The sequence below is a fragment of the Stegostoma tigrinum genome, chromosome 11 (assembly GCF_030684315.1).
Source record: "Stegostoma tigrinum isolate sSteTig4 chromosome 11, sSteTig4.hap1, whole genome shotgun sequence".
In the NCBI taxonomy this organism is placed as follows: Eukaryota; Metazoa; Chordata; class Chondrichthyes; order Orectolobiformes; family Stegostomatidae; genus Stegostoma; species Stegostoma tigrinum.
Genome location: NC_081364.1, coordinates 1,733,395 through 1,757,684, shown reverse-complemented (window position 1 = coordinate 1,757,684; position 24,290 = coordinate 1,733,395). Strand labels below are relative to the sequence as shown.

Here is a 24,290-nt window from a genome sequence, read left to right as displayed (position 1 = left end):
GCGTTCATCTTGCAGAAATGCCAGGCAATGACCATCTCTGGGAGAGAATCTAATCACTGCCCCATGATGTTCAATGATATTACTATTATTTGAATGCTCCTCCATCAATATCCTGGAAGCTTACCATTAACCACACATGGACCTAGCCATATAAATACCGTGGCTTCAAGAGTAGGTCAGAGGCTAGGAATACTGCAGCAAGTAACCTATGGCCCAACATTCTAAAGCCTGTCCACCAAAGCACAAGTCAGGAGTGTGATGGAATACTCCCCACTTGCCTGGATGAGTGCAGCTCCAACAACACTCAGGACGCTTGGCACCAGTTTGGACAAAGTAGCCCACTTGATTGGCTTCCACCAACGCTGAGTAGCAGCATTGTGTGCTATCTGCACAATGCACTGCAGAAATTCATGGAGGCTCCTTTCTACACCTTCTAGAAAGACCAGGGTCAAAGTTCATGGGAACACCAACCCTGCAAGTTTCTCTGAAGCCACTCACTGTCCTGAATTGGAAATATATTGTCATTCCTTCAGTGTCGCTGAGTCAAAATCCTCGAATTTCCTCTGTAGTGACATTGTGGGTCTAACTAAAGCACATGGTCTTAAATGGTACAAGAAGACAGATCACCACTACCTTCTCAAAGGGGCAACTAGGGATGGGCAATAAATTCTGGATGTGAGTTTGCTCGCTGAGCTGGAAGGTTCGTTTTCAGACGTGTCGTCACCATACTAAGTAACATCATCAGTGAGCCTCCGACGAAGCGCTGGTATTATGTCCCGCTTTCTATTTATCTGGTTAGGTTTTCTTGGGTTGGTGATGTCATTTCCTTGGGTTGGTGATGTCATTTCCGGTTCTTGTTCTCAGGGGATGGTAGATTGATTGGGAGCCAATGTCCATCAACAAACACATTGATTTGGAGCCAATGTGTTTGTTGATGGACATTGATTGGGAGCCAATCTACCATCCCCTGAGAACAAGAACCGGAAATGACATCACCAACCCAAGGAAACCTAACCAGATAAATAGAAAGCGGGACATAACACCAGCGCTTCGTCGGAGGCTCACTGATGTTACCTAGAATGGTGACGAAAAGTCTGAAAACTAACCTTCCAGCTCAGCAAGCAAACTCACATCCAGAACCTCAACCTGAGCTACAAATCTTCTCAAAACTCGATGGGCAATAAATGTTGTCCCAGCCAGTGATGCTTGAATTCCACTAATGAATTTAAAGTGGCTGTCCATCACCTTTGACATGGCAAATGAAAATGGGTGCAAAATATGACCCCCACCAAAAATGCCAAGTTCTTAACAATTAAGTTATTATTTAAAGAAGTTAGTTTTTGACGTGTGAATTTGCTTCACTTTTGTTGAGTTGTGGTAGTCTTGGCAAAATTCAAGAGCTGGACAGCCAATGGGATTTGCTTGGCCCTCCTATTTTTCTTTGATCAGTGTCCTTTATGTGCGCTTGGTAGAAAGTGGGTGAACACTGACAGCTGCTTCTGATCCATTGCAGGTACTGTCCTAAATGTAAACAGCACAGAGAAGCATCCAAGCAGTTGATGCTCTGGTGGCTCCCGAATGTACTCATCATTCAACTGAAGCGTTTCTCTTTCCGCAACTTCATCTGGAGAGACAAAATCAATGACATGGTGGAGTTTCCCATTAGGTGTGCAATGCAGACTGATGCTTTTACTCCATTTTATTTTTGTTTTAAGCCCTATCGCCTGCTACTGAATCTCTCTCTTTATAGTGAGTTATGAAGAGAGACTGGGAGATTGAGGGCAAGCATACAAGGGAAGTAGACAGGGTACTCAGGAAGAAACATTTCCCCTTGATGGAGGGACCAGTGACCAGAGAGTATAGATTAAGGAAAGGGAAACTAAGTTTCAAGGAGATGTTTTCAGCCAGAGAATGGTGGAAATATCTGGATCTCACTGCCTGTGAGGGTGATAGAGGGTACAACATTTAAGAAGTATTTAGATGTGCACTTGCGGTGCCAAGGCATACAAGGTTATGGGCCAAGTGCTGGAAAGTGTGATTTAATAAAAAGGTGGTTGTTTTTGATGGGCGTGAATGTGAAGGGTCAAAGGGCTTTATTTTCTGTGCTGCAAATCTCTATACCTCTAAAATCGTACAGCACAGAGGGGGCCATTCAACACAATGAGAGATCTCTAGCTTTTTTGAGAAGAAAATATAACGATGAAGATAAATTCTAACTCTGAACATGACAGGAAATCATCCCAATCAGTACCATAGCTGGTGGGAATTTCAGTCCACTGGATAATGTTGGGTGCTATATCATGGGCCCTCACTTCAAAACTAATCTCCACTTCAACGTTGTATTTGCAATGTGGCGTCACTGGTGCAGGGAATATAAAGAGCCCTGTTCATATCATTAGGGTGAACTCGATGGAGGCACTTGCACAGAGTGAAGACAGTGTACTGAGAGGTGTGCTCTGTACCTATCCCAGGGATATTTGATGACAATATTCAAAAAAAGTAGCAGTTGAAGTAAATCCTGTAGCTCTTTGAGCCTGCTGTGTCGTTTATAAACGATGGCCAATCTGCTTCAACATTACTTTCCCATCCTCTCCCGAAGAGATCGAAAATCTCTCCTTTGCTACCTGAAATAATTTCAGAAATGGTGCGATCACAACTCCAAGGTAAAGAACGCTAAAAATTTACAACACTAAGTGAAGTATTTTTTTCCTCATCCGAGTTCTGCATGAGCAACCCCTTATCCTGAGATTGTGTTCCCAATGTTCTGTGCTCCCAAATGAGGGAAAGCAATTGTCTATCTGTGAAGATACTTTAGAGCCCTGATGTGGGACTGTGGAGAAGGATTTTAACTCTGTATCTGGCCTGATGTTATGATGTCCTGGGAGTGTTTGGGACATTGTGGAGGAATCTTTACCCTGTGTCGTGTCTGTCCTGGGACTGTTTGATTGTGTAGAGGAAGCTTTACTCTGCCTCCGTCAAACAGTTCCAGGACTGGTACAGCATGCATTTTGATATAGTTCATTGGGAACTTAATTTTGTATTTAACCCTATGCTGTCTTTGTGCTGGGAGGGTTTAGGGACAGCGTAGAGAGAGCTTTATTCTGAATCTAACCCTGTGCTGTATCTGTTCTGGGAGTGTTTGATAGTGTAATGGAAACTTTACTCTCTCTAACCCTGTGCTGGGACTGTTTGATGGGGACAGTGTAGAGAGAGCTTTACTTTGTGTCTAACCTTGCGTTGTACCTGTCCTGGGTACATTTAGAGAAGTACCTGTTTTAAACATGTGCAGAAAAATCAGATGTGATTACTTGGGAATGAGAAGCTTTTACTTAATATTTTGTCAATCACTTTTCCTTAAAAGAAATCTGGACCTGAGCAAGTTCTGCATTGGTGTGAAGGATGTCCGACAGCCCCCTGTTTATGATCTCTATGCAGTAATTAACCACTATGGTGGGATGATTGGGGGGCACTACACTGCCTATGCACGTCTACCTAATGACAAGAACAGCCAACGCAGTGATGTAGGTGAGTTAATATTCACCAAACACTTCAATAGCCTCTGGCTTGTTATAGTATTTATCTGTCTATGTATGTGTGCTGATAAAAGAGAGGCAGTTGCCTGTCATACTTATCCCCATTTCTCGAAGAAGAATTACTAAACCATGTTAGAACTGCATTGTATCCCTGGATCTGACCAGCTGTTTCCTAAATTTGCTGGCCCTGGCGATTTTATAGCCTTGTGTTGATTTCAATGAGCTAATAATTCAGAAAATGAGTTCAGATTCCATTGTGTCACTTTTGAGAATTTGTATGTGGTTTTAAAAATCAGAAATAAAGACTGGTAAGTAAACCACAGAGTTTCAAATTGTTGCAAAAACACAGCTGGTTCCTTTAAAGAAGGAAATATGCTATCCTTGCCTGCCCTGGGTTTGCATTCATATTTCCCCTTAACTTTTTTCTGAACTGACGAATCATTTGTATCAAAACTGCTACTGGGGAAGAACAATAGCTGCAGCTATGCTTGCAACATACTTGTTTCAGGAATGAACTTTATCTTGTAACTGGTTTTGTCAAATCTTAAAGTTAAGGCTCATTTGGTTTAATGTAAATTTTCAAAGTTTTAGTCCGGAATAAAGCTAAAAGACCGCAAATAGAAAAAGCTGAAAGGGTACTTTTGTTCAATTCCGGTTACCTGCTTATGTTGTCAAAGAAACAGGAATATCTCTGCATAAGTAAAACAAAGAACTGCAGATGCTGGAAAACAAACAAAAGCAGAAATAGTTGGAGAAACTCAACAGGTCTAGCAGCATTCATGCAGAGAAAGCAGAGTTAATGTTTTGAGTCCAGACTTCAGAACTGTCTGAAGAAAGGTTGTGGGACTCAAAATGTTAACTCTGCTTTCTCTGCACAGAGGCTGCCAGACCACCTAGATATCTCTGAGCCTGTGAATAATAAACTAGTCATTAATTTCTCATCTAAAGACTTCCAAAGAAAGATCAGCTGGGATATATATATATCAATAGGTTCCAGTTCCTGCATAGAGACAAATGATCTGTACTTTCTATTTAGGACCTTGCTGTCTTTGGGCTAGGGAGAGAGCTAATAGCAGGAGCAGGCAGTTCAGTCCCAACAAACCTATTACAGAAACACAGGAGAAAGCCATTTAGCTTTTCAATCCTGTTCCTATATTGTTAGATCAGGGCTGACCTCTGTCTTGGCTCCAGTTGTCTAGCTGTTCTCTATCCCTCGATATTCTTACCCAACAAATTTCCTATCTCTGTTATAAAAACTTCAGTTGACCCCCAGCATCCATAGGCTTTTGGGAGAGAGTTCCAGATTTGCAAACACTAAAAAGTGCTTCTTCATAACATGACCCTCGACAGTTTTGCTTCAAATTCAAGCTTCTGCCCCTTGCTCTGAACAATCTCTCTTTTGTCTCCCCTCCCCCAGCTCCTGAGGAAATAGTCTCTCCTTAAATCTCTCTTAAACATCTCAATTAAGTGACCTATTAAACTTGTATACTTCAGGGAATACAGTGTAGGTCAATGAAGCTTAGTTTCATAATTTAACTGAACCTGCGCATCATTTTGTGACTTTGCATCTCTTCAGATGATATCCAACAAAGGATCTGAATTACTGAAGCATCACTTCTTTCTCTTTGTATTTATCTCCTTGAAATAAAGGCCAACATTTCATTAACCTCTCTTGATTGCTTCTGTGACTTGCTTTAATCTTTTTTGCGCTTGGACTCCAAAACACCTTCTGCCCCTCCTCCAGTCGTCATTTGTTGCCACTTAGAGTATAATCAGCTCCAGTTTCATTTCCGGATTTTTGCTGCAAACGTGCAGTTATATGGATATAGGAGTCTGTGGTGATTCTCTCTCACACGTGGGCATGTGTGTACATTCAACCAATTGTGAAAAAGTGCAAACATGACCATCACTCGGCCCCCCCCACTGTCAGCATCCTAGAGGGTTACCATTCACCCCAAACTCAACTGGATTCACTATGTACACACAGTGGCTACAAGAGCGGGTCAGAGGCTGGGAATACTCACCTGACACCCCAAAGCCTGTCCACCATTGACAAGGCACATGTCAGGAGTGTAATGAAATACTAAGTATTTGCCTGCCTGGATGCAACTCCCAACAACACTCGAACGTGATACCATCCAGGACAAAGCAGCCGCTTGATTGGCACCACATCCACAAACATCCCACTCCCTCCACTAGCAAAGCTCAGTAGCAGCAATGTATATCATATACAAGATGCACTGCAGAAATTCACCAGAGATCCTTAGCCAGCATCTTCCAAATCCACAGTCTCTTCCATCTAGAAAGACAAGGGCACCAGATATATGGGAACATCACCCCTTGAAAGTTCCCCTCCAAGCCACTTACCATCCTGACTTGGAAATATATCACCGTTCCTTCTCTGTCACTGGGTCAGAATCCTGGAATTCCCTCCCTTAGGGCATTGTGGGTCGTAATCATAACAGCACATGGACCGCAGCGATTCAAGAAGTCAGCTCACTATCGCCTCAAGGGCACCAATGCTGGGCTAGCCAATGACACCTGTTACCCCAAGAGTGAATTCAAGAAGAAGGGCTTCTGATCTCTGGAACCTTCCTGCAGTGAGATTTTAGTGGTTTGATGAAAATAGAAAACGTTTCTAAAAATGAGTACATTACTAATAATGAACAATGTCTTTACTTTTCCTTTGCTTCAGTAAATTTCATTGTTTGTGTTTCATACAAAATGCATTGGGATAAGGATGTCTTTTCCTTGCATGTAAATGAAGAGTTGAAAATTTCCTGAATAGTATTTCAAGTTTGATGGAATCCTTTTCAAAATAAGTGATTGAGCTTTTCTGTGAAAACTGAATTATAAACAAGTTTATTATCATATTACTAATGTTGTGACATGACAATTTGCATGTCTCACCCCAATGCACCAATTATCCACTGTACCCCTCAGTTCACTGTGTTGGACTGCCAGTTGTCTTCTTGCTTCCATTGTGGTAACTATTCTGTCCTTGTGCAGGTTGGCGTCTTTTTGATGACAGCACTGTCACAACAGTTGATGAAAGCCAGGTGGTTGCACGACATGCGTACGTGCTGTTCTACCGTCGCCGTAATTCTCCAGTGGTAAGGCCCTCACGAACGAGAGCTGCCACCCGTGGAACAGAGTGCACAGCTGAAGCAGAAGGAACAGCCTCCCAGGTTTGTAATGAGGGGGGAGGTTCTCATCCCTAGCTCTTCGATCTTTCATAACAGAAACCAAGTATTGTTTGTTGCTATCTCTAGACTGATAGAAAAGTTACCAAAGTTTTGGTGCAGTCACTTAGCGCACTCACTCTCTCTCCCAGCGCATTCAGGAATGTGCAGATATCCCATTGCGGTTTCATTTGACTTGCCAGTTAATAGATATGTATTGTGCAAGTCTCCAGCCTGAACTATCCCTCAGGATAAAACTTTTTTTTTTCCTTGACTTGGTCAAGGTGCTGGCAGTGACAAAATCCTGACATGTTACACTATCCACAAATTGTTGCTCAAGGTCTACTTCTGAAATTGCTGGATCAACTTGTTTTGTAACTCCATTCCTGAAGCAGTTTGAAATGTGTGCAACTCCCAAAGGAACAGTTGCACTTATGCTGATCTTGTCCTGAGAATTTCTTCTCCTAAATTTCTAGGAGGAGCTTAGCAGCCTCAGGAGTCATGCCTCTTTATAACAGGAACTGATTATGTATTAGAAACATGCAAGTTATGAGCAAGCGCGGGACCTTTGGTCCCTTCACCTAGTTTGGCCATTTAACACTATCATGACTGATCTAATCGTAATCTGAAAATTACTTTCCTATCTACTCCGATAACCTTCCACCGCCTTGCTCACCAATCTATCCACCGTTGCCTTAAAAATATTCAAGGATGTTTTTTCAGGAACAGAGCTCCAAAGACACTTGACCCTCGGGAAAAATATCTCCGAAACTCTCTCAAATTGTCAATGCCTTCTTTTTAAACACTGAGTCTCAAGTTTGCAAATCTCCCACGAGAGGAAACATCCTTTCCACACCCACAAGTCCCCTCAGGATCTTGAGAGACTGGGTTTGTTTTCCCTGGAGCAGAGGAATCTGACGGGGTATCTGATTGAGGTAAACAACATTATGAGAGGCATAGACAGGTTTCTGACAATGTCTTGCTCATGGCAAATGCATAAGTTTTTAAGGTGAAGAGCAAATGATTAAGGGGAGATCTGAGAAAAAGAAATTCCACTCAGAGGGTCAAAGAAATATGCACTCTGTTGCCTGAGAGGATGGTGGAGGCAGGTATTCTTGCTACAGTTCAGAAGCATCTGGATGAACACTTACAATGCTGGGGCACGGTAGTTTACGGACCAAGTGCAGGCAAATGGGATCAGTTGTAGTTTGATGTTTGTTGGTCAGCATAGACATGGTGGGCTGAGGCCTGTTTCTGTGCTGTGTGACTCTGACTCTTACGTTCAGCAGACACAAGCCTAGGCTGTCCTGCTCAGTACAGATATTGGTCCAGTAAACCTTCATTAAACAGTAGCCAATGTCCTTACATTCTTAACTAAGGAAACCAATACTGGACAAAGTACTCCAGATACCAGTGCCTTATGCAACTGAAGCATTACCTTGCTACTTTTGTATTCCGTTCCTACGCATTAAATTATGGCATGCTATTCACTTTCCTAAATACTTGCTGCACCCACATACTAACCTTTTACAATTGATTGTTCTGTAAGTTTTAAGTTACCCATGGATAAAGATAAAAATAGCCCACAAGTGCAAGTACTAAACTGGGAGAAGCCTAAGTACACAATATTAGGCAGCAACTGGGCAGTATAAATTAGGGGTGGCTATTTGCGGGTAGATCCACATCTGGAATGTGGAAATCTTTTAAAGGCTGGTTAATTAGAGTTCAGGACCAACATGTTCCTGTGAAACTGAAGCATAAGCATGGCAAGATTCAGGAACCGTGGATGATTAGATAAACTGAAAGCTTGGTCAAAAATAAAATGAAGGTATATATAAGGCTTAGGAAACTGAAGATAGATCCCTTGACAAATACAAAAATAGGAAAGAACTCCAACAGGGAGTTAAGGGGGCTAAAAGGGGCCATGAAATGTCTTTGGGAAATAGAATTAGGGAAAATCTCAAGCCATTTATGCCTAAGGATCAGAAGGGTGGGCCAATATACAAACAAAGGAAGGAATTTTGTGCATCATGATGGGATCCTTGGTGAATACTTTGCAGTGCTGTTCACAAAGAAGAAAGACATGGTGGATGGTGAGTCTTGGGAGAGCCATGTCGATATTCTGAGGCAAATCAGTCTAAAAAGGGAGGTAGTGTTGAAGGTTTTGAAAAACATTTAGTTGGACCAGTCCTGAGGACCTGATGGAATGCTGGGGAAGGCAGGTGGGGAAATTGCTGGGCCTTGTATGAAAATCTTTGTATCCTGTTTAGCCGCAAGAGGTCCCAGACGATTAGAGAATAGCGAATGCTCCTTTGTTTAAGAAGGGCAACGGGGATAATCTGGGAAAGTACAGGCTGGTGAGCCTTACGTCAGTGGTAGATGAATTAGTGGTGAGCCAGTAAATTGGATACAGAACTGGCTCCGTCATAGATGACAGAGTAGTGGTTGGAGGGTGTTTTTCTGACTGGAGATGTGTGATGAGTGGTGTCCTGCAGGAATCAATGACTTACTGTCCTTATTGGTTACTAACATGCTGATAAACACAAGCTATTAGGAAGGCTAATGGAAGGTTAGCCTTTATCACAAGAGGATTTGAGTATAGGTGTTGTGAAGTCTTGCTTCACTTATATAGAAGCTGCACGTGAAATACCATGTGCAGTTGTGGTTTCCTTATCTCGTGAAAGATATTATTGCCATAGGAGGAGTCCTATGAAGATTCACCACATCTGTCCATAGAATAGCAGGACTGACCTGTGAAGAGAAATTGGGCAAACTGAACCTTCTTTCTCTGGATTTTTTGAAGAATGAGAGGCGATCTCATTAAATTTTTAAAATACTTAAATAGGTAGGCTAAATATAGGCAAATTTATCCCCCCACCCCACATGTGCACACGCACGCCATGCGCATAATTTAAAACTGAGAGATGAACTGGAACTATTTTTTTTGCCTGTTAGTTCCTTCCTCCTTTCCATTTCCTGGTGTGCAGCTGTATCTGGGATGTTGTTTGTATCATTTAAGTGAAGACTGATGCAAAATACCTTGTTCAATTCATCTGCCATCTCCTTGATTTCCATAAGAACTAAAAGAACTGGATGCTATAAATCGGGAACAAAAGCAAAATTGCTGGAAAAGCTCAAAGGGTCTGGCAGCATCCGTGAAATTAAAAGAGAGTTAACGTTTCAGGTCGAGTGACCCTTCCTCAGAACTGATGGTGGCTGGGAAAACGTCAGTTTGTATGCAGAAAAAAGGGGTGGGAGAATGGGGTAAGGAGTAAGCCAATAGGGTAGAGCCTAAAGAGAGAGAAGACCAGTTGGGCAGACAGAGTTGATAATAATCAGGCTGGGAGGGTGCATAGTTGTTAATGGGGACTATTAGTGACGTTTCCATTATTAATTCACCAGACTCTCAAATTCATTTTCATCTCTTTTCCCTTTTAAGCCTCTGTGGACACTTACACTATCTTACTATATTTATAGCAAGCATCCTCTTACTCTAATTTCTCCTCTGTCTTAATTTTTTGTTTGTATTCTGGCCAATCATTTGACCTATGCAATTATATTTTCTTTAAATTTGATACTACAAGTTGGATATCTATTATCTGTACTCTGAAACCTGTAAAGACCTGAAATCTGAAGGTCTTTTTGGAAGTGGACTCAGACTGTAGACACGTTGACTTTGGAATTTTGGAGATAAAATTTGCTTGACCCACGCAGAGTTAAGTGGGTTTTTTTTCCATAGGGTCAAATTCGATGTGCCCACAGGTCTGTTTGAGAGGTAAAGAGTTTGCTTTTAGGTTCATTTGAGTGAAGAGAAGTTTTCTGTAAAACGCCAGAACTGTTTATTGGTCTCAAAGACTGAACACGCCCTTTACCTGAAAATCAGTTGGTTCCAGAGTTTTCAGATAAAGCATTCCTAACCTGTATCTTTTATTAAAGATAACAAGGAATAGAGCAGGATGATCACAGCAGGCCAAGCAGCATCAGAGGAGCAGGAAAGCTAACATTTCAGGTCGAGACCCTTCTTCAGAAATGGGGGAGGGGAAGGGGATTTGAAATAAATAGAGAGACAGGGAGAGGCGGATAGAAGATGGATAGAGGAGAATATAGGTAGAGAGGAGATAGACAGGTCAGAGGTGGGGTTGGAGCCAGTAAAGGTAGTTGTAGGTGGGGAGTTGGGGAGGGGATAGGTCGGCCCAGGGAGGATGGACAGGTCAGGGAGGTGGAATGAGATTGGTGGGTAGGAGATGGGGATGGAGCTTGAGGTGGGAAGAGGGGATAGGTGGGAGGAAGGACAGGTTAGGGAGGTGGGGACAAGCTGGGCTGGCTTTGGGATGCGGTTGGGGGAGGGGAGATTTTGAAGCTTGTGAAGTCCACATTGATACCATTGGGCTGCAGAGTTCCCAAGAGGAATATGGGATGCAGTTCCTGCAACCTTCAGGTAGCATCATTGTGGCACTGCAGGAGGCCCAGGATGGACATGTCGTCCAAGGAGTGAATGGGGGGAGTTGAAATGGTTCGCACCTGGGAGGTGCAGTTGTTTGTTGCAGACCGCACATAGGTTTTCTGAAAAGCAGTCCCCAAGCCTCTGCTTGGTTTCCTTGATATACAGGAGGACACAATGGGAACAGCGGATACAGTATACCACGTTAGCAGATGTGCAGGTGAACATCTGTTTAGTGTGGAAGGTCGTCTTGGGGCCTGGGATGGGGATGAAGTGAGAGGTGTAGGGGCAGGTGTAGCAGTTTGTGCAGGGAAAGGAGCCGGATGTGGTGGGGCTGGTGGTGAGTGTGGAGCAGACAGGGGAGTCACGGAGAGAGGGGTCCCTCCGGAAAGCAGTTAAGGGTGTGGAGGGAAAAAATGTCTTGGATAGCGGGGTCAGATTGCAGGTGGCAGAAGTGTCGGAGGATGATGTGTTGGATTCATAGGTTGGTGGGGTGGTACATAAGGACAAAGGGAATTCTATTTTGGTTGTTATTGCAGGGAGGGGGTGTGAGGAATGCGTTGCAGGAAATGCGGGAGACACGGTCGAGGGTGTTCTCGACTGCTGAGTGGAGGAAGTTGCAGTCCTTGAAAAATGAGGACATCTGGGATGTCTGGGAGAGGAATGCCTCATCTGGGGATCTGCTGCAGCGGAGGCGAAGGAATTGGGAATAGGGGATGGCCTTTTTGCCGGAGGTGGGTGGGAAGAGGTGTATTCTAGGTAGCTGTGGGAGTTGGCAGGCTTGAAATGAATGTCAGTTTCCAGGTGGATGCCAGAGATGGGGCGAGAGAGGTATCAGATGGTCGAGGTGAACTTAAGGTTAGGGTGGAAGGTGTTAGTGACGTGGATCAACTGTTCGAGCTCCTTGTGGGAGCACAAGGCGGTGCCGCTACAGTCATCGATGTATGAGACTTTGATTCGGCCACATTTAGAGTACTGCGTACAGTTCTGGCCTCCACGTTACCGAAAGGATGTGGATGCTTTGGAGAGGGTGCAGAGGAGGTTCACCAGGATGTTGCCTGGCACGGAGGGCGCTAGCTATGAAGAGAGATTGAGGAGATTAGGATTGTTTTCATTAGAAAGATGGAGATTGAGGGGGGACCTGATTGAGGGCTGCAAAATCATGAGGGGTATAGACAAGATGGGTAGCAAGAAGCTTTTTCCCAGAGTGGGGGACTCAATTACTAGAGGTCATGAGTTCAAAGTGAGAGGAGGAAAGTTTAGGGGAGATATGCATGGAAAGCTCTTTACGTAGAGGGTGGTGGGTGCCTGGAACGCCAGCAGAGGTGGTAGGCGCAGACACGATAGTGTCTTTTAAGATATATCTGGACAGGTACATGGATGGATAGGAAGCAAAAGGATACAGACCCTTAGAAAATAGATGACAGGTTTAGATAGAGGATCTGGATTGGTGCAGGCTTGGAGTGCTGAAGGGCCTGTTCTTGTGCCATAATGTTCTTTGTTCTCTGTAATGAAGGAAGAGTTGGAGGATAGGGCCAGGGAAGAGGGATTGTTCCACATATCCTACAAAGAGGCAGGCAAAGCTTGGGCCCTGCGGGTACCCGTGGCCCCCTCCTTTGTAGGAAGTGGAAGGAATTGAAGGAGAAGCTGTTAAGGGTTACAACACCTCATCTAACAAAGGACCTCTCCTGTATCTTTTATTTCTTTTAGTTAACAAGGGATGGTGTATCCTCCCCTTGGCATTTTCCTTTCCTGTCAGAATGTATAAACTAAGTGTTCTGAAATATGCCCTTAAATGTTCACGACTGTATCTCCACTGATCTTTCCCATAATCTAATTTTCCAGGTCACTTCAGCTAGTTCTGCTTTCATGTCATCATAATTGTCCTTAAAGTTTAAAACATGAGGCCTGGACCCAGTTCCCCACCTCCCTAAGACTGAGAGTGAATTCACTCATTGTGATCATTGTAGCCAAGTGCACCCTTGTTCTGAGATCGTTCATTAATCCTATCTCATCGCATAATACCAAGTCTAGTGTAGTCTGCTCTCTGGCAGACTGCAGAACATGCTGTTTGAAATAACTGCCCCAAAACCTTTAATGAACTCCTCTGCCTTTGCCCATTAGATTTTTCCAGTCCATGTAGATTATTTAAAAAGAACACTAAAGATCGGCAGATGCTGTAAATCAAGAACAAACAGAAGTTTCTGGCAAAGCTCAGTTTTGAGGAAGGGTCACCAGACCCGAAACGTTAACTGTATTTTTTCTTCACAGGTACTGCCAGACTGGCTAAGATTTTCCAGCAACTTCTGTTTATGTAGAGTAAAATTCCACTTAATACTGTGCCTTTGTGAAAAGCACATGATTGCTTCATAGTTTATGCTCCATCCTACCATGGGGTTACTGTCTGTACACTGTTACTGCAAGAGACTTCTTACCTTTAACTTCTCTCATTTTGAACCAAATCATTTCTACTTCGTAGTTTTGTATAATTAGATCATCATCCTCTATTGTGCTAATGCCATCATTAGTTAACAGAGCCATCTTTTGTCTCACCCCATCTTTCTAACTTACCTAAACAGAAACACAAGGAAAGGAATACACAATTAACTTATTAGGTCCAACCTGCTGTTTTGATCATGGCTGATGCTGTTTTCCACGCTTATGTTAAAATCCCTTAATATTGGTCTTCAGAAACCTATTGATTTCTGATTTTTAAACCAGCTCAGTGATTAAGCTTTCAAAGCCTTTGAGTCAGAGAATTCAAAGATTCACGACCCTGTGTGGGAAGGAATATCTCCTCATCTTAGTCTTAAATGGTTTGCACCTTATTCTGAGATTGTCCTCTGCTCCTGAGCTCTAAACCGCAAGAAGCACCATTTTTCCATCACTCTGTTATGACTTATAAGAATTGTTAGTTTCAATGGGATCATGTCCCATTCTTCAAAAATTGAGAAAATACGAGCCCAGTTTGTCGAGCTAAAGGAATCTATGGCATCCGCACTGGTCAAAAGCTACCATCTAACTATTTTAATCCCATTTTCTGGCACTTTCCAACAGTTTCATCAATCTGTCAAAACAATCCTGTCAGCGTTGGATTAATCTGGCAAAAACCCCTTGTTGCACCTTGTCTATGGTAAATAGTCTCAGCAAAAGTATATTCCAGTGAAAAGGAAGGATTGTAAGAAAAGGGGTAATCTGCCATGGGTGTCTAAGGAAATAAGGGAGGCATACAAAGTGGCCAAAAACAGCATGAAACTAGAAGATTGGGAAAAGTTTAAAGGTCAACAGAAAATCACAAAGAACTACAAAGAAAAAATAAGATAAAACATGAGAAAAACCAGCACAGAATATAAAGACAGATAGCAAAAGTTTCTATAAATATATAAAGCGAGAAAGCGTGGCCAAAGTAACTGTTGGCCCTTGAGAGGATGAGAAGGCATTGAACAGGTATTTTGTATCGGCCTTCACAGTGGAGGACACTAATAACATGCCAGTAATTGACAAAGAGATGAAGGTAGGTGAGGACCTGGAAACAATCATTATTACAGAAGAGGTAGTGTTGGGCAAGCTAATGGAGCTAAGGATTGATAAGTCTCCTGGCCCTGCTGGAATACATCCCAGGGTACTAAAAAAGATGGCGGGAGAAATAGCAGGTACACTGGCGGTAATTTTCCAAAATTCGCTGGACTCTGGGAGTCCCAGCAGATTGGAAAACAGCAAATGTGACACCACTGTTTAAAAAGGGAGGTAGACGAAAGATGGAGAATTATAAACCAGTTAGCTTAACCTCTGTAGTGGGGAAGATGCTTGAGTCTGTTATCAAGGAAGAAATAGCAAGGCATCTCAATAGAAATTGTCACATTGGGCAGATGCAGCATGTGTTCATGAAGGGCAGGTCATGCTTGACAAATCTTTTTGGAATTCTATGAAGACATTATGAGCCAGGTGGACAATGGGGACCCAGTGGATGTGGTGTATTTAGATTTCTAAAAGGCCTTTGACATGGTGCCGCGCAAGAGGTTGCTGCATAAGAGAAGGATGCATGGCATTAGGGGTGAAGTATTAGCATGGATAGAGGATTGGTTGACTAACAGGAAGCAAAGAGTGGGGATAAATGAGTGCTATTCTGGCTGGCAATCAGTGGCTAGTGATGTGGCTCAGGGATCGGTGTTCGGACCGCAATTATTTACAATTTATATAGATGATTTGGAGTTGGGGATCACGTGTAGGGTGTCAAAGTTTGCAGATGACACTAAGATGAGTGGCAGAGCAAAGCGTGCAGAGGACTGTAAAACTTTGCAGAGGAACATAGATATGAGAGTGAGTGGGCAAAGGTCTGGCAGATGGAATACAATGTAAATAAATGTGAAGTCATACGTTTTGGTAGGAGTAATAGTAAAAAGGATTATTACTTGAATGATAAAAAGTTGTGCAGAGAGACCTGGGTGTCCTTGTGCATGAATCACAGAAGGTTGGTCTGCAGGTAGAACAAGTAATTAGGAAGGGAAATGGAATTTTGTCCTTCACTGCTAAAGGGGTTGAGTTTAAAAGCAGCAGTTATGTTGCAGCTTGTACAAGGTGCTGGTGAGTACTCCACCTGGAATACTGTGCAGCTTTACTTGAGAAAGATGTACTGGCACTGGAGAGGGCACAGAGGAGGTTCACTAGGTTGGCTTATGGGGGAGACTGAGTAGATTTGGATTATATTTGTTGGAATTCAGAAGATTGAGGGGGCATCTTGCAGATTTAGGACTGAATTGAGAAGGAACTTCTTCACCCAGAGGGTTGTTAATCAATGGAATTCCTTGCCCAGTGAAGTAGTTGACACTACTTCAGTAAACATCTTTTAATGCTAAGGTAGATGTTTTATGAACAATAAAGGAATTAAGAGATATGGTGAGAGCACGGGTAAATGGATCTGAGTCCATGAAAAGATCAGCCATGATCTTATTGAATGGCAGAGCAGGCTCGAAGGGCCGGACGGCCTACTCCTACTCCTAGTTCTTATGTAAAGATATCCATCCTTTGACAGGATAAGAACAGTGCACAGTACTTTTGGTGAGACCTCACTGATGCTCTGTGCAAATGCAGCAAGAGATCTTTACTTCTGGATTCAAATTCCCTTGCTATATGAAGATCAGTGTACCATTTGCCTTTCTAATTGCTTGCTGAATCTATGTACAAACATCATGTCACTCACAAACAAGAATGGGGGATGCGATGGCCTAGCGGTATTATTGCTGAACTTAATCCAGAGACCCAGGTAATGTTCTGAGGATAATGAAATGTGAGGTTGGATGAACACAGGCCCAGCAGCATCTCAGGAGCACAAAAGCTGACGTTTCGGGCCTAGACCCTTCATCAGAGAGGGGGATGGGGTGAGGGTTCTGGAATAAAAAGGGAGAGAGGGGGAGGCGGACCGAAGATGGAGAGAAAAGAAGATAGGTGGAGAGGAGAGTATAGGTGGGGAGGTAGGCAGGGGATAGGTCAGTCCAGGGAAGACGGACAGGTCAAGGAGGTGGGATGAGGTTAGTCGGTAGGAGATGGAGGTGCGGCTTGGGGTGGGAGGAAGGGATGGGTGAGAGGAAGAACAGGTTAGGGAGGCAGAGACAGGTTGGACTGGTTTTGGGATGCAGTGGGTGGAGGGGAAGAGCTGGGCTGGTTGTGTGGTGCAGTGGAGGGAGGGGACGAACTGGGCTGGTTTTGGGATGCGGTGGGGGAAGGGGAGATTTTGAAGCTGGTGAAGTCCACATTGATACCATTGGGCTGCAGGGTTTCCAAGCGGAATATGAGTTGCTGCAACTCTGCCTACCTCCCCACCTATATTCTCCTCTCCACCTATCTTCTTTTCTCTCCATCTTCGGTCCGCCTCCCCCTCTCTCCCTTTTTATTCCAGAACCCTCACCCCATCCCCCTTTCTGATGAAGGGTCTAGGCCCGAAACGTCAGCTTTTGTGCTCCTGAGATGCTGCTGGGCCTGCTGTGTTCATCCAGCCTCACGTTTCATTATCTTGGATTCTCCAGCATCTGCAGTTCCCATTATCACTGATACAATGTTCTGAGGACACAGGTTCAAATATCAGTAAATATCTGGAATTAAGAACCTAATGATGACCATGAATCTATTGTCGATTGTTGGGAAAAACCTATCTGGTTCACTAATGTCCTTTAGGGAAGGAAACTGCCATCCTTACCTGGCGTGGACTACATGTGACTCTAGACACACACTCTAACTCTTTTACTGCCCTCTGGGCAGCTTGAGATGGGCAATAAATGCTGACTAGCCAGTGCCACCCTCATCACGTGAATGAATAAAGAGAAAAAAATTTCCAGTTTTCTTTAGACACTTGTATTCCTCAACCCCTAAGCATTTAAGGAATATGCCTTTTTTTAAACCCAAGTGAATGACTTCACATTTATTCACATCATCTTCAATGTGCTATGTTCTAGCTCATGCACTTAACCTGTCCAAGGAACCCTTCTTGCACCCTCTTTACAGCAAAAGTTCCCATTCAGTTTGGTGTCATGAGCAAATGTGGACATGTTACAATTGCTGTCAACATCCTAATTGTTGATATAGAGTATGAGCAGCTCTGAACATAGCACTGACCTTGCAGTGCCCCGCTCCCTGCCATCCTGCGAATGTTCTGCTTACTCTACCCTGCTTTCTGTATCCTCTCTCTCCTGCCCTTGTCCTTCTAGACTATAGTATTCATAGGTTTACAAGGTGCTGCTGAGCACTTGAATTGCCACAGTGTATTATGTAGCTGGCGCATGCTCTTGTCACTGCATGGTGTATGTGAGAGTATGGTGAATGTTGAAGGTGCTCATTAGGATGCTGATCAAGCAGGCTGGTTTGTTCTGGAGAATATTTAAGTTTGTCATGTTGTTGGAACTGCACTCATGCAGCATCACATTCTGATTTGTGCCTTGTAGATGGTGGACAAGCTTTTGAGAGTCACGAGATGACTTAGTCATCTCACAATCCTCAGCCTCTGTCCAGACTTCTGGCAAGTTGTAGGTTGAGGTTTGAGGCATGTTATTAGGACAAATGTTGAGTCAAACCTAACCTGACAATGGTTGATGCTGACAGATGGTGCTTCAAAAGAGTAGTCTCCATTCCCTGACGCTAGTGCCTCTTAAATAGGATAGAAATTTAAAAAAAACATGAATTGGTATTTGACAACAAAAACCACATTTGCATTTCAGCTCTGAGCATGATTATTACAAATGCAAAATGCTGCTGATGCTGAAAATCTGAAATAAAAAAACAAATGCTGGCTAGTGAGAGTTCTGATATAAGTCACTTGCTGACTATTTCTAACATTTTTTTCTGAGGCCAGCACATGTTCTCAATAAACAAAGACAAGCAGGCTGAGATCTAGAATCTCCAGCTGTCTGTTTTGTCCTCTCTTTGGAGCTGGAGGATGCCTTTCAGCACCTCAAGCCTGTTTCAATTGGATCGTAACTGCTTTTACCTTCACTTCCCAGCCTTGTTTCATCGTTAACAGTATCCTTGCCGAACAAAGATCTCTTAATAAATAGAGGAAATAGTTTATCAACCCAGTCAGTTTGTTTATTAATTTTAAACATCAGAGCACCCTGTTATATTCGGGGCATACGAGCTTGTCTGTGTGTATAACCAGCCCTCCTCATTTAATTCTTCCAGCCCAAAGTCATTTTGGTGGAAATGTGACATGGCCCTGCTACAGCCACTGTAGCCTTGGGAGGTGCAGTACCCAGAACTGAACCTAGTTACTCCTGCAAGGCAAAGCAGAGCTTTAATGCCACCTTAGCATATTTCTCTATCCTTGCATTCCAGCCTCTTTGAAGTAAAGGCAGTTTTTCACTTGTATTTTAAATTTTAAAAAGCCCCAGCATTAAAATTTTAATTTACACACTTCAAAGGGAACTTAGCTGACCTCCCAGTTGAGCAAGGGGTCTGAGTCTCATTCTGGACCCAAACGTTAACTCTGATTTCACTCCACAAATGCTGCCAGACCTGCTGAGTTTTCCCAGCAATTTCTGTTTCTGAGCCTTTTAATTCATTTGCCTTTGATTATTTCAGTGCTGGGACCTCCATCTCTGCTTATCCAGAGTTCTTCACTTCTCTCAATTTAGAAAAGTCAATATTTCTTGGCTTAACGTGGATTCAACTCTGTCTTTCAGTTTCGCCACTCCCTTGTAACTTTTTGCTCTTATTTTCATCACTTAGCATACCACCTAATTCTCATCAGCAAATTTGCATCTACGGCTCTGTATTTTTTGCCTAGATCGTCATGTTCTTAATTACTGCTTCAAAACAACATTGCACATATAAAATATTTCCAGTTTGATTTTATGGACTCGTTGATCATGTTGTGGTGTTTGACACTCAATCAGGCATCAAGTTAATACTGTTTCCTTTGTATTTCCTCTGGTGTTGGGCTTAATCCGGAATGTACATGATTAATATAAAACCAGAAGCCATTTTTTCAAGGTTGATACAGTTAATAAAGTATATTTCATGTTCAGAAACTGAAACAACATTGAAACTAAAGCAGATTTGTAGGCAGTGGGAAACTGTTTCATTTCCATGGTCCATTCTCCAAATCCTTGGGTTTACGACTTGTTACTTTGAAGGAATACTCCAAGATAAAGCCTTGAAATGACCTTGCCCTGGAACAGTTGCAACTTAAAATTTTACTATACAAGTTTCAAAGGAACTTGGCTGGCCTCCCAGTTGAGCAAGGGATCTTTGTCTTATCCTGAAATTATTCTGCTGATTATGACTTGCTATTCCACCTCGACTTTGTGTCATTTCTATCCTTATACCAGCCCTGTGAAAAAATTGCTTAAATTTTATTATTTTAGAATGGGTGCGAGATCCAGGATTTATTGTGCAGGACAACACCCCGATTTGAAGATTAGGAGAGTGTTTTGAGTTGAGTGGAGTTTGTAGACGCGACTAAGGTTATGGGGAGTTTCTGGGAAGTGTAATTCAAGAAATAAACTGCAAAAAGTTTTGATTTCAACAGTGAGAGCAAAGATTGATTTTAATCTGGGGCACCGTGGAGTGTTACTGGCAAAGCAACGTTTATCATGCATTCCTTATGTTGCCATAGGCATTAAGAGTGAGAGATTCGAGTTGTGCACCATCGTGATTGCATGATGTTTTTTCATGAATTAGTCAAGTGACCACGCAATTGTAAATTGCCTTCAACTGAGAGTAGAGGCAAGCCAGACAAGAGAACGGTTTGATACTGAAACATGTAGAGGACCAGACATTCCTTGGAGTACACCGATTCGAGATGGTTGCAATACAAGTAGAAAACGCTGTTAAGACTTGGAATATTTTCTTGGTTGTGGCATAATATATAAGACTAGGGAGATCATGCTAAGAATTGTAGCACACAGTTCAGTCTAAACTGGCGTATTGTATACCATGACCAGAAACTAACCAGCCATGTAGATACTGGCTGCAAGAGTAAGTTAGAGGTTAGCATTCCTGCAGTGATTAACTCACCACCTGACTTCCCAAAGCCTGTCAACTATCTTCACTTGCAGGGCAGGAATTCAATGGCATGCTTCACATTTCCTTCGATGGATGCAGCTCTGACAACACTTAAGAAGCTTGACACCATCCAGGACAAAGCAGCCTGCATGATTAGCACTACATCTATAAACATCCACTTCCCCCATCATTGATACTCAGTAGCAGCAGTGTGTACCATCCACAAGATGCACTGTAGAAACTCACCAAGGCTTCTTATCACCTTTCAAACCCTCGCTGTCTAGAAGGACAAGGGCAGTAGATACATGGAAACACCACCTCCTTCAACTACCCCCTTCCAAGCCACTCACCATCCTGACTTGCAAATATATCATCATTCCTTCAATGTTGCTTGGTCAACATTCTGGTATTCCCTCCCCAGGGACATCGTAGGGAGTCTGACACCAAGTGAACTGCAGTCGTTCAAGAAAACAGCTCACCACCACCTCTAAAGCAATTAGGGGTGGGCAATAAATACTGGCCCAGCTAAGTGACACCCATGTCCTGTGAATGATTTTTAAAACAAAACAGACCTGTTCAGGAAACTGCAGAAAAGGTGTAGTTCTACTAAACAGGTACAGCCGAGATTTGTAAAGATGTCACCGGGGTGGACTATTCATTATGAAGAGGGCTTTACAGCATCCACAAGCCTTTCAGATTTAGGTTTGGTTGGGGTTGATTTCTTTGGAAATGTGAGGCCGGGGAGAAATTTATTTGAAGTGTATAAAATTGATGGACTGCGATTAGAGTGGGTAGTAAAGACCTATTTCCCTCAAAGGGGTTAGTAACCATGGGCAGAGATTTAAAGTAATTGTTTGAAGTATCGTAGGGTAATTGAGAAATTCTTCCACCCAAGTGATGGTAGGACTCTAGAACATACTACTCACAAAGGTGCTAGAGGCAGAAGCCTCCTCTACATTTCCAAAAAGATACCTTGGATGTACACTTCAATTACTGTAACCCTTAACGCAGTGGACCAGGAGCTGCGAAGTGGCAGCAGACATCTTCAGTCAGCAGTCACTAATGGGTTGTTCTTGTGCTGTAAGATTTCTAACCATGAGGGGGATGGTTATGTGTAATGCTTTAAGGACGTCTTCTACCCAAAATGGAGATGATTCAATCAGGAAGGTGCCGATAACATTGACAGTGTTTGTCCACCTTAAGGGTGGTACAGTGGCTCAATGGTTAGCACTCCTCACAGAGCCAGAAGCCCGGGTTCAATCCCATCCTTTGGTGACTGTGGCGTTTGTACATTCTCCCCACGTCTGTGCGGGTTTCCTCCAGGTGCTCCAGTTTCCTCCCACAGTCCAAAGACATGCGGGATAGGTGGATTGGCCGTACTGAATTGCCCCAGGGATGTTCAGACTAGGTAGATTAGCCATGGTAAATGCAGAGTCACAGGGGTAGAGTAGGGGTCTGCGTAGGATGCTCTTTGGAGGCTCGTGCGATCTCGGGGGGGCCGAATGGTGGTTTGTGTACTGTAGGGATTCTGTGATAATGTGCAAAGCTAACATTGAGGGACTGGAAGTGCAGAAACCTTCCAACAACCTGAATATCTGACCTTCCGAGCACCACCATCTGTTGTGTGGCAGAGTCTGCAGATCAGCCATCTCCAAAGCCATCAAACCAGAATGGAAGCAAGTCAGCTTCAATCCTGAGGGCCTCCCCAAGAAAGAGAGAAGTTAAATCAGAAAGGCTTGTGGATGCTGTGAATCAGGAACAAAAGCAGAAGTTGCTGGAAAAGCTCAGCAGCTCTGGCAGAGGGAAGTTGTCCTATTTCAGAAACTTAGAGGATACATGATCAAATCCCACTATGGTAATTTAGAAACATAGCCCATTCAGCTCCTCAAACCTGTTCTGTCATTCAGTTGACTGATCTGTAGTCTCATTGCTGTATATTCTTTGCACAATAAAAATCATCTGGTACAAAAACAGAAATTGTTGGAGAAACTCGGCATATGTCAGTATTTGTGGAGAGAAAGCAGAGTTAACATTTTGTGTCCAGTGACACTTCAATCAGAACTTTTCATTAAAATCGCCTGGTCTTGAGTTCGGAAGTTTTAAGTTACAGAATTGATGTCAAGAAATTTAGAAGACACTGTTGTCCACATCACCCAAAATGTATTTGGCTGGACATTGACATCAGCTAATGTAGTCTTGCTTTGGAAAACTAACAAGGGGACCCTGTTTTTAGAACACAACATATGGAGATAGTGAATGTACCTGCACCTGCTGTGTAGCACAGAAGGAGACTTGCCTGGTGATTCTGTACTGGCTCTTTGAGAGCACTGTCCAATTAGTCCTGCTGACCCTGCTCTTTTCTTGTTGCCCTGCATTCTTATTCCTTTTCAAAATTTTAGCCCATTCCTTGATGTTATTGCCTCTTTGACTTTCTGTCACTGCATTTCAGATCGCCATGATAGATAAAGAAAAGATTTCTCCTCTTCTTGCCTCTGGCTCTTTTATGAGTTATTTTGAATCTGTTGTATCTCATTAATGCCCTTCCTCTTGGTGGAAACTACTTCTTCTCGTCTGTAATATGAAAGGCTGTACGTTTAGCACATTCTAATTCTGCCCATTACAGTGCATTTTCTTCAGTCAGTAATTAACAGTTGGCCACACAACAGTGACATCCTCCAGGAATAAGGTCAGAAAATGCTTAGATGGTCTCTCAGCATCTTTGGAGGGAGAATCAAAATTAATGTTTCAAGTTCATTACCTTTGCTAAGATATTGAATGTTTCTGAGATTTCTAGGAGCTATACTTGTCAATGTTAATTTTAATTTCCACAATACTTAACTAGTTTTAGTCTGTGAATTTCACTATGGAACCTGAGTGGGAAGGGCAAGGCATCTTTGTCGCACCCTGCTGCTTTCTAAAAGCAAACAGGTATTGTGGATTGTGCCTGCAGCCGTGGGCTGGTGGGTTCTTTAATTCATTCATGGGATGTGGGCTAAGCCACCATTTATTGGCCATCCCCAATTACCAGAGGGCAAAGAAGATCCAACCATGTTGCTGTGGGTCTGGAGTCACATGTTGGCCAGACCCCACAAGGATTGCAGTTTCCTTCCCTGAAGGATGAGAGTGAACTAGATGAATTTTTGCAACAGTTGACAAAGATTTTGTGGTCATCATTACTGTATTAATTCCAGACTGTCTTTTTAATTGAATTCAAATTTCAACATCTGAAGCAGGTTTCAAACTGGAATCCCCAAAAGGGTACTAGAGTTTCTGGATTAATAGTTAAGCCCATTACCATGCCACACCCCCTCACCAATCCAAATCCCAAGCCTTGGGTGCTTTGCTGTTACACAAAAATGAGCTACACCAGTGCCCTGACTTTCCTGTGACCCAGGGATCTGTTCTGACTGAGTTTACTTTCCTCTTTTAAAGTATGAGAAGCCTGGGGTATTCAAAGTTTGCAACATTTTCTATCAACAATGGCCAACAGCCAGAATCTTGAGATTTCACATTCTGTGCTTTCAGTGTTAAAGCCCAGTTTCTGTCTCGTTATTAGGTTTGCAACCATTGTATTACTGCTGGCTCTTCAAAGTTGCTGCTAATTCATGTGCAGGTGGGAAAGGCATGGATCATAGAATAGAA

General features: G+C 43.0%; 1 protein-coding gene across 3 annotated transcripts in view; it reads left to right on the top strand.

Moving 5' to 3' along the window:
• Positions 1-24,290, top strand: part of usp19 (ubiquitin specific peptidase 19) — a 133,560-nt gene that overhangs the window by 99,628 nt on the left and 9,642 nt on the right. For all 3 annotated transcript variants that reach the window (XM_059649681.1, XM_059649680.1, XM_059649679.1), the window contains exons 25-27: positions 1,514-1,666; positions 3,362-3,525; positions 6,543-6,721. In XM_059649681.1, coding sequence (XP_059505664.1) covers positions 1,514-1,666; positions 3,362-3,525; positions 6,543-6,721 — 496 coding nt within the window. The remainder of the gene's footprint in view (positions 1-1,513; positions 1,667-3,361; positions 3,526-6,542; positions 6,722-24,290) is intronic.